This window comes from Muntiacus reevesi, chromosome 10 (genome assembly GCF_963930625.1).
Source record: "Muntiacus reevesi chromosome 10, mMunRee1.1, whole genome shotgun sequence".
In the NCBI taxonomy this organism is placed as follows: domain Eukaryota; kingdom Metazoa; phylum Chordata; class Mammalia; order Artiodactyla; family Cervidae; genus Muntiacus; species Muntiacus reevesi.
Window position 1 is genome coordinate 3,379,405 of NC_089258.1, and position 12,933 is coordinate 3,392,337.

The following is a 12,933-nucleotide window of genomic DNA, read 5'->3' on the forward strand; positions in this document are numbered from 1 at the left end:
GGCTGTTCAGGTCCTCAAAGAAAAAGACAAGGGTCAGAGCAGCCACTAGGTGGCGAAATCTCTTTCTGCCGCTGGGGTTCTCACAGGATGCTACCCAGATAGGCAGGCCGAGGCTGCACCTAGAAGCTGACATCCAAGAAGATGGTGACTCTGACACTTGACTGTTGATTATTACATGCAGAGGGACTGCCCTGGTGGCTCAAATGGTAAAGAGTCTGCCTGCAAAGCAGGAGACCAAAGTCTGATCCCTGGGTGGGGGAAGATCCCCTGGAGAAGGAAATGGCAATCCACTCCAGTATTCTTGCCTGGAGAATTTCAAGGACAGAGGAGCCTGGTGGGTTATAATCCATAGGGTTGCTAAGAGTCAGACATGACTGATGACTAACACTTCCACTTTCACACATGCAGAAAAGGGGTGATAAGAAAGAACTCTAGAATGACATGCAGGTTTCTGGTCTGAGTTAGCAGAAAGTGCTCAGAGGAAAAAGGTATGGGGGAGGAGGTATGTTCTGTGGGACATCTAAGTAACAGTTGGTAGGAAGCAGAAATAAGGGTAATTCTCAAGTGGAAGGAAATTAAAGGCAGAGGATGATATGTAGAGGTGGGATGACCTCTAATATTATGCCCAGCAGAGTGCAGTGTCTAGAGGAGGGGCTGGCAAATACTGTCCCTGGTTGGAATTGGCCTGCCATCCACCTTCTGTAAAGATACAAAGCTCATTTACCTGTTGCCTATGACTCATTTCACACTACAAAAGCACAGGGAAGTAAGTTTTGGATAGAATTCATATGGGCTATGAACCGAAAATATTTCCTATCTGGCCCTTTGGAGAACAATTCTGCTGACTCCTGGTCTAGTTTCTCCCTTCTTGTTAGTCATTCAGCTCCCCCTTCTGTGGGTCACTCATAGCCTGTTTTTCCTTTTTCCTTTTTTGGCCATGCCGCGTGGCTTGGGAGACCTTAGTTCCCTGACCAGGGGTTGAGCCCAGGGCCACAGCAGTGAAAGCAGCGAGTCCTAACCACCAGACACCAGGAAACTCTTCCCATAGCCCAGTTTTCTTTGGGATTTCCTTTTTCTTGCTGATTTCCAAAAAAAACTTTTATAATATATATTAATCCCTTTCCAGTTTTAGTCACTGCAAATACCCTCTGGGTTTGCCACCTGTTAGTTTTGACTGTGATGGCTGTTGAACAGAAATTCTTATCTTTGATAGAGCTAAATCCATCCTTACCCTCCCCTTGCATTTGGTGCTTGGGGGTGGGGTTTAAAAGATGATCAACTTTAGGACAATTTTAAAAGGAAAAAAATTCTGAAGCTATGCTTAGAATACGATCACATACAGAATTTATTTTCTCCAAGCTGCAATTTGTAAAACACCCATCTTAATTTACCTCTACTTTTCAATACCCAATTTAGGGATTCTTTTTCCTTTTTTTCCAAGACTACATGGTAAAGAAGGAAGGAGACACTTGAATTTATTTCTCTTAAGTTTTTCTACATAAAGCTTTAAAATTTAAAACTGTACATAGCTTTAAATTTGCATAAAACTCTGTCATCCAGAAAGAGACTGAATAAAAGATTTATATGTATACTGCAAATCCTAGGAACCTAAAGAGTTACTACTGCCTTGACAAAGAAACCAGATTTTTTTCTTATACTACAAATATTTAGGAAACAGTAGGTGCTGTGTGGGGTTTTCTTTGTTGGATTAGACATAAACATAGAAATACAGAAAGTAAACACAAGACCCCTCATGACCCACGTTCAAGGAGATTTAGGAACGGAGCAAATAGACCGATGGACAACAAGGCCACAGAAGGCTAAAGAGGATAGTGTCATTTGAACATTATGGACAACGGCCAGGAACTTCCAAAAAATTCTGTTTTGCTGCCATGACCTAAATAACAAACTTTACAAGGTTGGGTAGAGCCCATTAAAAGTTTAAGTGTTTGTCTTTTTGAATCTAAAATCTAGGTAATGAATTAAGCTTGTGCCAGGAGGAGATGGACTCTTAGAAGAAAGTGCTATGTCTGGTCCCTGCAGTTTAAGTCACATGTTATCACAGGCACGAGGAGGATTAATCCTTCCGGAGTTGCCTCCTTCAAAAACTGACTATCACGAAAAGGGTGGAAGATGGTATCAAAATTATCAATTATAAACCCAGGAGGACAGTGAGAGGAGCCAGTCTGGGACTTTCTAGAAATAGTACAGTGAAAGAGTTTGTCCCACACTGGGAATTAGGGGGGTGCTCAGTCTTCGGGTGAACCTGGCCACAGACCAACTTTTCCCTCTTCTCCTTTTCTCAGACAAATATAGTCCTTTTCTCTCCCTTGAGTGTCTGTGTTTAAACAAGAAGTCCATCTTCTGTCCCCATCCCCACCTTTGTTCTGTGAGGGGGTTTCAGCAGTTTTCCTCAGGGTGCAAGTCTTAAAGCTGGGCCTTCTTGTCTGGCTCTCAGACACACAATGGGGCCCTTGACAGAAATGTTTAAGTGGCCGTGAAGTCTGGAGCCCGGATGCAATCCACCTGCCCGACAGGATCAAAGATGATGGGCGCAGATAGAAGGCCAAGAAGTTGGACCTCCAGCCAGGTTCTTGTCAGCCTTAATGGATTCGCTAACAGAAAGCAGGAGGGAGAGTTGAGCTTGCAGAGAACAAAGGAAAACGTGACCACTCAATCAACCCTTCTTTTGTTAACAGCCTGGGGCCAGCAGGCTCCCAGACAGGATGGGGCTAGAGAGGACCCTTGGGGTGTAGGATTCCCTCCGGGTGGGAGGCTCAGCTCCAGGCAAAGCCCCAATCTATACACACTGAGCTTTGGGAGAATGGGTGCTCCTAAGCTCCTGTGTCTTTGATGACTTTGAAGACCCTCTGTCTCAGATGACATGACATTCCCAGCTCCCAGGACAGTGACAGCACCACAAACCCCTCTGTGCAATCTATTGGCATTTTGGGATCTCGGGGGGTGGGGGGCGGCGGGAGGATCTACTTGTGCATTCCAGACTCGATGGGGGAACGGAAACAGATGAAAAACCAAAACCCAATGTTGCCTTGCAGGTCTGTTAACAAGGGCAGTCTGCTGGAAACAGGCGCTTATTTCTCTTCCAAGAAGTGGAATAAAATGTAGACATCTCTAGAAGGCTTTGATATAATTTAATGTGCTTATCCTCAGGCATAGAGGCCTGTATTCACTGCGTTGTCTCAAGAATTATTTAAGCAGGTTTCAATGTTACTGTTCCTTCCTGTGGTCAGTGGCTGGGGTTCCCTGCCCTGCACTCACTGCCCTCCACACATTCCCACTTGGTTCTGCCTCCCCCGAACCTGCCCTGCTTTTATTTTTGTTATTCTTAACAGCCGGTCCCCTTCCTTCCCATCTGTCTTTATCATCTATTTTCAGGTTATGGCTCAGGCCCTTCCTCCTAGAGCCCTATTTAGACATTCTCAGACAGCTGAAAAAGAAGGGCAGCTTCTAATAGTTGCTGGCAGCATTAATAATGGGATTCATGCTTCTCTGGAAATAAGCCAATGGCTTAAACTTAGACCTAATTGCAAAATGGTGTCATATAAGGTCAGCAATTATTTTACTGCTTATAAGACAAAAATACATAAAGTTTGATCATTTATTTTCCTTTTATGTATATATATATAGTTAATATGTGTTTTAGTTGCTCAGTCGTGTCTGACTCTTTGTGACCCATGGACTGTAGCACACCAGGCTCCTCTGTCCATGGGATTCTCCAGGCAAGAGTACTGGAGTGGGTTGCCTTTCCCTACTCCAGGGGATCTTCCCGGCCCAGGGATGGAACCCAGGTCTCCTGCATTGCAGATTCTTTACTGTCTGAGCCACCAGAGATATAGTTAGTGGGTGCTTTAAAATGACAATGTTATAAACAGCAGCTTTTCAATGGCCTTTATTGTTGATGAATGGCTTACACGGTATTACACTGTGGTGAATGTTTCTCCTCATGAAATATTTGGGTTTCCAGCTGAAGGACAGCGGGACCCCTCCCTCCACCACACACAGCAGAGCCTCACTATATGTGCATCAAATACAGCAAACGCATGGAGTGTGTAGTCAGACTCAGACAATTTATTTTTACTGAATTGAGATTCAAGTTCAACTAAGCATTCTAACGGGTAACAAGATTCAAACATCAGAGGAAAATCTCTCTAAAAAATCACAAGCAAGCAAGCTCACACATCTATGGACCGCAAGATGAACTTCCATTTTATTCTCAACACCCATCCGTGTGGAGTGTCGCAAGGTGAGGTTGCCAAACACAGAAAATGATACAACAGCACAATTCCCCGAGGGTAATTATTCTTTGAGTGGAAAACATCATTTAAATAAAAAACATTTAGAGATGCTCCTTTAGTTTATTAATTCCTAACCTCGAAATAAAATCTTAGTAAGAGAACACAGAATTCTCCTTGGTTGGTCACCTCATTCACTATGGAAGAGGACAATCAATAAAAATCATAAAAAAACAAAACCCTGAAAGAGAAATAAATAACTAAATAATTTACTTATAGGTAGTTCTGCTGCACTCATTGCACGTAACCACACAAAATTCTAAAGCTGATTTATTTTTTTTTTAAAGTTTGGAAAATGCAGTTGCCTGTCTGAGTTTCTTGCTGAGTGGTGCATGCTTCTTAGAAGGAGAAGTATCCTATGAAGGCCTGAGCTTCAGATTCAAACACCGGGTACTCTAGACCTGCCTGGGTGCACAGATGCGGTGACAGCACAGCAAGGGGTCTCCCCGGCTTCCAGGGTCGGGAGCCGCAGAGCCAGTGGTTTAGGGTGAGAATGTGCAAAAACCACTGAGACCAATCAGTCTGTCTGTACTTTTACTGTGATGTCCTTGCAGGGACTATAAAATCTTCAACAGCATTCTCTGGAGGTTTAAAAAGGAGCAGTACAGGTAGGACGATGAATGTTTACTTGAGGAATCTTTCCACCAGACAGAGAGCTAACACAGAACACTGCTCTTTGCGAGGCTTTCAGCAAGCTCCCTCCCACCCATCCGATTTCTCCTGCTTTCTGTCACTAAAAGCGTTCACACTTTACTGCCTTCTTGGCCAGCCCTTAACTGACATTTCTTTGCTTCCTGAATTAGGGCCCTCCCGTGCCTGCAGATGTCACAACAGGGCAGAATGAGTGCCTTCCCCCCGCACCCCCTCAACAGCATGTTTTAAATTGGGTGGGGGGAGGGGGGAGTATGTTACCTGGTTTATTAGAAAACCAATCTTGAAAAGAACCAAGAGAAAAAGATAAGTGGGATTCTGGTGCACCCACAACGGTTTTCAGACTGCAGTTGGTCATGTCTCTGGCCCTTCTCTCTGTGCTCACGCTGCTCACAGGTACCTCCCTGAATAGAGAGAAGGCGCTGGATGTCCGTTCTTGAATGGACTGTCTGTGGAGGCTCCGCAGCGTCCTCTGTAAAGGGACACTGAGGAAGTGTCTGAGGCTCTACCGGCCACATGTGGTCTCTAGTGTGTACTGGTTACTTTTTTTTCCTTTAATGACCTTAAAAAAATTGAAAACACATTCTAAGCTCAAGAGTCTCCCAGATTTTCCCTGTGGGTGATGGCTTGCCAAGCCTCTGCTGGGAGTTCTTTGATGGGTATACAGCTCCGAACTGTGCAAAGGACAAGGCCACTGTGCCTTGGGACCCTAACCTGGGGGACTTCTTCTGGAGACTGAGATAGGTCCTGGCAGACAGATGTCAAGCTTGGATCTTCCATGCTGGTCTCCGCTGCACTCCCCAACATACAGAGCTGGACCACATTAGCATTCTTTATCTAAAAAGTGGCTGTTTACCGTAGGTCTTAATTTACACCCATTTAAACCTGTACCTGTGCTAGCTTATCCTTGCCGTGATCTGAAAGGCAAAATCACGTGTTCCAGGTGCTGGGAAATTTTCATCCTGCAGGTTAGGGCCTTACTACTCCACATGGCTGGTGGTAGAAAAGCTAACGTGTAAACTTACTTCTTGTTCATCACTAATGCCACCTACAGTCCACAGGGCAACCCCTCTAAGAAGTCAAGGAGAAGCATGCATGCCAGCTCTCTACCCCAGGGTACTCATAACAGCTCATGTATGGCTGCGTCTTGAAAAAGAACACTGTTTACCAGGAACCAAGGAATTAAAACAGCTGGAGATCAGCATTTCAGAGGCTGGATTTTTTTGAGAGATACCTGTCTCCATCCTCTCCGAAAGAAGTCTCTCTTCTTAGCATCATGAGATGCTATGACACCATCTAGCTCCTCCAACCTTCTTGATATCTGAGAGGCAAACTTTCTACCAACAATTTTTCTATCATTAGAATATTCACTTTGAAGAGCAGAATCAGAGATTTGCATTTCTTTCATAAATCTGTAAACTTTTAAGTTATCAACATATAGTATGTCAGGTTTTTAAGTAATTACTAGACAAGATGAATATCCAAACTTTCCTCTAAATTAAGGGCTTAAGAACCTGAATTCTTTCTCTCATCAGTGATTCTTTTAAAAAGCCGCTGATGACTCTCAAAATATAAATCTGTTACCAACTAGATGGATTTAGCTGCTCTGGAGTTAAGAAACAGTCTAGGGGCGTGCATGCATGTGTATGCACACGCACGCGCACACACACAGCCATCATCTAAAAAACTATGCATGAGAATGTCCAAAGTTTCTGAACTAAATGAATAGGTGAAAAACCACCCATCTCACAGACACCAATCCAGCTGTCCTTTTTATGTTTTTGTTTGAAATGTCAAACTTGTTTTCCTCAAAATGTGAGTTGATTCTTCTTTCTCTTAGTCCTGTGGCTTTACAGTGGCCCTGCCAGCACCACCTCGACCACAATAGTCAAGCCAAGTCTCTGAAATACGAGGGCAGGAGGGATACCAACTTGAAAGTGGAAGAAACCAGAGCACAATCAAATAACCACAAATGAATGAGAAATACGGACATGTCAGCTGGCAGACACCAGCTCCAGTTCTAACAACGTTAAAACCAGTGAAACTATGAATTTTCCAACTCAATCAAAAACATAGTGTTCCAAGGGCACTGAAAGATGGGATAAAGGAAGTAATTGCCCGTGGTTGGTATCGGGGACTGATTTTTCTCCTGAATGAAATGAAATGCAACAGTAGACGCTGAAGCATGTGCTTTTAAAAGTGACGGCACTGCACCCCCTCACTCTCTCCCACTGGTGTTTCACACACACACAGCACTCTGGTCGTTTTCACATTTTTTCAGGTCTCTTCCTGTCAATTTTAAAAACTGTTACCTCTTGGTGCGTATACCTATCTACTGTGGATATAAATGGTTCTGGCTTTTTAAACCTGCAAAGCAAAGAAACAGTAAAAGCCCTGAACAATAAATAAAACTAAGCATCTCCCTCTTTAGGTGAGAGCTTTCAAGACAGAAACAGGGATGATCGGTCCAGTGAGAACGTGTTCTGGTTCTGTGAAAGAGTCACCCCTTGGTTCTACCTCCCCTGACAGAGGACAGCCTGCTGTTTTCCTCCAGTATCAAAGTGCATCTGTTTAAAATCGAATATGCCTTAGAGAACAACCAAAAATCATTGCAATTTTTGGCAGATATTGTACGCAGCAAAAATGAAGTGATGCTCCCTTTTCCTGACTCCTCCATTTAAAGCTGTACATAGAAGAGCTGGACGCAGTACTTCCAGGACAGTGGAATCTGCGAACAGTGGGGTTTGGTTTTGTTTCCAGGAACAAAGAGGGAAAAGAAAAACAAAACTAAGTGAGAATGAAGAGGAGAAACCCTGAGGCGAAAATGGCTTTTCCTGTAGTTTCCGGGGGCTCGGAGCCCGGCTCATAAGGTACCAGCGATCTTCTGGGACGGAAGGCCCTCCTCCAGCCAGACGGCGGCGGCTGAGCCGCTGCGCGGGGCCCGCCGGTGGATGCGCCGCAGCCGCAGCAGGTAGAGGAGGATGGCGAGCAGGACCACCAGGAAGCAGCCGGAGAACAGGTAGTGGTTGTACACAAACGAGAAGCCGCGCCAGTGCGCGTGGCTGGCCCGGAACGCCTCCTGCTGGATGTCTCTGCCCCGGGAGCAAGAACAGACAGGACGCGAGATGCAAGGTGACCGCGCCCAGGGACATGACGGGGGCCTGGTTTAGGACTCGGCTCTGCAGACAGAAACCGTCCCCTGTCTCCCAGACCCGGTTCCCTCACCTCTAAAACGCAGGATAATGTGGCCCAGCAGAGGGTGGTTCTGAGTATGAACATGGAAACACACGAAAGTGTATTCATGAGTCTGTAGCTGTAACTAACACTCGGGTTTGGGTAACAAAAATCAGAGAAAGTTAGAACTGTGCTTCACTAATACACAGAAGCCAGTGTGGAATCAAAGCACATGTTTGTGATCACAACACCTAATTCTCAGTTTCTGCTGTTAACCCAGCTAATGTGCTGCTGGGAGAGGCTTGATTAAATGAAGGGAAAAACAAAACCAAAATCAGTGAATCCCTCACTTATTTGTGAACCAGGGTTCTGATGTGGGGTCAACTGAGAGCTAGGTCTGAGTGTGACGGGGAAGGAGACACATCTATATTTATGGCTCTGGCTGCAATGCAGCATTTCCACGGAATGTGAATGTAGACAAAAACCACTACAGTGTCAGCAGGACGTGTGAGTCTGTTCCTAGTGCGACTCACAGATCTTTTACATCACACTAGGGTGTTCTGCAGATGCCTCAGAATACTACCAACAGCTATCACTACACTGAGATTCCAGAAAGTATGAATTCTGCTGCCAGGTCTTACTATCTAAGGTGCTAATGAGGAAGAACATACACTACAAACCACAAGTTTGTCTTCTGTAATGTTAGGTAAATATATTGCAATATAACAGTTTCCTCTATAAACTTATGCATTCATATTAAGCACTAAAAGCAAGATTTCAGGAAGGGGTCCAAGGCCATAAGGGTTAAGGACCCTGAAATGGACCCCTCTGTGTTGGGGCTAGGGAACAGACAGCTGATGACAATGGGAGGGGAGGATGCACCCGTGCGGAAGACCAAGTCAGACGCCCCCCTTCCCACCCCCTCAACCCCGCCATGCTCCCAGTCTGCCCACAGCCAGCATTAACAACACCCCAAATACCCACACCCACGGCTACCAGGATCCCTCAGGTGCAGAGAAGCACCTTCGGCTGGATTTGTTACCAAACTCCCAGCCCTACCTCAAAGGTAAGAAGCGGGTCCTGTAGAGGATTGCTCCAAGGGTCCACTGAACCTCCTTGTCATAAACTTGCAAGGCCGTCTTTAAACTTCTGTAGTTGACGGGAAACGAGAAGCCACTGTGGAACACCTCGAACATCCAGGCGGACTTGAAGCACTGATACCTACAAGTGGCACAGACGTGAAGGGGACTGAGTCGCTGGTCCAGATGCCCCCGTGTGGCCGGTCTCGCCCTCTGTGACCGACGCGGGCGCTGGGGCTGCATGTGGCTGGTGCTCTGAGGGCTGGATCAGCATCTCCAGCTGATTCGCTTGGTTTACACCCCTTGTCCCACATCTTTCACATGTCAAATCGATTTGCCCATGAAACCTGATCTCTACATAATACGTGGTGGCCATGAGAGGTTTTTCCCCTTGGGCTTTCCATCATTTAACGCCTCTCTGAATAAATACTGAACAAGAGTGACCTTCTTTGAACTTCAGTTTCTTTTTTATATAATGAGAACATGGGAGGGTCCTTTCTGGCTCTGATAGTCTATAATGTTAAATATTTATCAGAGGCTTGCTTTTTGCAAAGTGCTGGGCTAAGCAAGTAATATGATATCATTATAAATAATAACACAGCCACTGTGGTTAAGCAAAGGATTTTTAAAAAGCAACAAATACCTATAAAACAAAACAGAATATGATAAAAATGTGCCAGAGACACAATGAGGGCTCTGGAGATTCGGAGAGAGGGACCGAGCCTGGCTGAGTGGACAGAGGAAAACAGCTCTGACCTCTGGGCAGTGCATCAATGGCAAAAGATGCACAGGAGAATCCCAGCTGGAAGGAAGACCAAAACGGAGCCCAAGACTGCGAGACATGTTTGGGTGAGTCTTTGCCATCCATCTGAAAGGACCCCGGGCAGATGCGGAAGAGCAGGGACCAGTGAGGATGCAAAGGCAGAGTGGGGCCAAGACCGGACACAGAGTTTCTTCAACGTACCCTGGGCTCTCTGTCCATGACTTACTTGAGCCTGTGGAGGTCGGCGTGAGAGGCATACAGTCCTCGGTCAAAGCGTTCCCGCAGGATCGACCACTTCGTGGCACAATAATCCTGAAAGAAATTTCATCCCAAGTATATCCATAGGAAAAGTTTATTAAATTTTTTCATTAAAAAAAAGTGTTGACCAAATTCATATTCATAACGAACATATCCTTCCAATTTGGAAACACAAGCTTAATATATGTCTGTATCCCACGAGGACAGGACACACACACTCCATGAATCTTCACTGCTGAGAGGGACAATGCTTGTTTTTCATCTTACATTTTGGTCAAGATCATTGTTAGAGAGAGTTTCCCTGCCCACAACCAACCTCTTCCAAAGCTGCGGAGTTTCTCCCCCCGTGACTGCACATGACTGGCAAAGATTTCTGGAAGAGTGAAGTTGTACCTCCGCTGGTTCAGACTGAACACCTAGGTCCATGGCTACATGGTACTCTGGGAACTCGGTGTGTGGGTTCAGCTGCCCAGTCATGTCCGAGTCCTTGTGACCCCACGGACCACAGGCTCCTCTGTCCATGGATGCTCTAGGCAAGAATACTGGAGTGGGCAATCATTTCCTACTCCAGAGGGTCTTCCTGCCCCAGGGGTCAAACCTGGGTCTCCTGAGTCTCCTGCATTGGCAGGCGGATTCTTCCCATGCGAGCCACTAGGAAAGCGCCTGGGCACAAAGGGGTGATTCCAAGAGACGGCAAGAGGCGCCCCCTTTTCCTGAAGTCACTTGTACAGAGGTATGTATCAAGAGCTAAGACTTGCTGAACACTGAGTCAGCATCTTCTCTGAATGTAATGCTTAAAACAGCTCCTTGACATGGCTGCTACTCTAACCTCTGTTTAAAGGGTGAAGGACCTGAGGCTCAGAGAGGCAGTGACACTCAAGGACAGCGGACACAGGAAATGCGGTGCTCAGACCGGGTGAGGCGTGAGGACACCTGTCACCAGTGGAGACACCACGGCCGAAGACAGGATGGGAGGGAGCGCTGACGGGAGGGAGACAAACACATCTCTGACATGATCAGAGCATAAAGTGCTGGGGGGGAGATGAGGCTACAGGGTGGGGGGGGGCACGGGGGGACACACTAAGGTATTTGAAATTCATCCTGGAGGCAAGAGGAAACGCTGAAGACTCTGAAAAGGAGACCAGGTGGCTGCACTTGGGTTTCAGAAGGTGGGGAGCGGCGTGGAGAATGAATGATGGGAAGGAGACCAGGGCAGGATGACCAGAGGGAGGCTCCTGCAATGGGGCAAGTGAGAGTCCAGGACTGGGACAGAGAGCGTGGGACGGAAAGGAGGGAGAGCAGCGGCTGCAGAGGTATTTCTGACGTATAATGATATGCCTAATGACTGCTATTACGGGGTGTGCGGGAAGGGATGGATGAGTGACGGGGGAGGGGAGGGGCGCTGGAGGGCTGGTGATGCCATGACCGAGACAACACAGCAGAGAATGGGGAGACAGGAGGGGCTGTCTGGAGCTGTGAGAGCTCACAGGCACTGGGCGGGGCCACATGTGGAGCCTCCTTCTGGGAGGCAGCAGCAAACCATGAATTCAGATGAGACCAGCCAAGGGAGGAGACTGCCCAGGCTTGGAGCCTAGGGGGCTGTCAGGGAGGCAGGGAGAACGAGAAGAAGGGTGCTGGCAGCAAAGCGCAGGAAGCTGTGAGGAGCTATCGGACCAGAATTACACTATTACGTGTGGGAGCCATGATGGCGGTGCAGTCCATGCCATGGGGCAGAAACTGGCTCACGGGGGCTGCTGTGGCTTCTGCTGTGACTGTTCCTCTCCCTAAGCAAGGCCCAGCCAAGGCTGTAAAGGCGCTGCCCACTGGCCTTCTGCCATCTCCCGGGTCCTGCTCCTGTCTGGGCCTGGCGCTGCCTACACCAGCTCCCCAGACAGTTACCTTGGCGGCTCTAGTAAATGCTGCGGCGTCGTAGTCCCCGCCCATCCGTAACACATCTTCCGTGCAGTAGTAGAATTCGGAGAAGCCGTAGAACTCGCTGTTCTGGAAGTGAATCGGAGGCTGGTAGACCCCATTGAGGGAGGTTTGCGTCTCGTTTGTTTTGTTCATGAAAGGCTGGATGGTCTCCCGGCATAGGTCAAAGTCCCCTGTCCCCCGCAGGTACAGCGTCTGTCCGTTTTGCTGGATTTCGTCTTTGATGTCCAGGGGTAGGCAGGGGTCCAGGTACGGAGTGTCAGGAGACAGGCCAGTCTGTTTCCCCAGGAGTCTACAGGACCAAGAGAAACTTCATCACAAGACAGAAGACTGTGTGAAGAAGAAAGTGACTGCAAGTCAGTGTTTCCCAAACTCTGTCCCGCGGAACACAAAAGGGTTTCAGGAAAAATCAAGTTAGAAAAACACAGACTTGAGCCCCTCCTAGAGGTTCATAACACACGCCTGAGTACAGCAGACGCCTAAACCAGGGCCAGTGACAGTACGACCTGGTCAGATCTCGGATGCTTTCTGTGCCCTGTGACAGGCTGACGTCCTCGGCCGTTGAGGGCACACAGTTAGTAAGCTCTTCCGTGTCTCCTATTCACTGCGGTCCAACGCCCACTCACTGTGTTATTCCCAGCCCCATTTTGGCCACAAATGCGGGTCATTTTAATTATATATAGATGAAATGTGACTGTAAAAAGAAGGCGCTGGTCCTGTGAAAGCTGGATCAGATGCCTTAGAAAAATATGATAAAGGCAAA

The 12,933-nt window shown here is 47.1% G+C and overlaps 1 protein-coding gene across 8 annotated transcripts in view; it reads right to left on the minus strand.

Moving 5' to 3' along the window:
* Window positions 1-4,069: 4,069 nt before the first annotated feature.
* The window catches only part of ENTPD4 (ectonucleoside triphosphate diphosphohydrolase 4), a 35,791-nt gene continuing 26,927 nt past the window's right edge, over window positions 4,070-12,933 (minus strand). For all 8 annotated transcript variants that reach the window (XM_065946454.1, XM_065946455.1, XM_065946448.1 and 5 more), the window contains 4 exons: window positions 12,138-12,462; window positions 10,207-10,292; window positions 9,198-9,359; window positions 4,070-8,056 (listed from right to left, as the gene is read on the minus strand). In XM_065946454.1, the coding sequence (XP_065802526.1) occupies window positions 7,828-8,056; window positions 9,198-9,359; window positions 10,207-10,292; window positions 12,138-12,462 (802 nt within the window). In that variant the 3' untranslated portion in view covers window positions 4,070-7,827. The remainder of the gene's footprint in view (window positions 8,057-9,197; window positions 9,360-10,206; window positions 10,293-12,137; window positions 12,463-12,933) is intronic.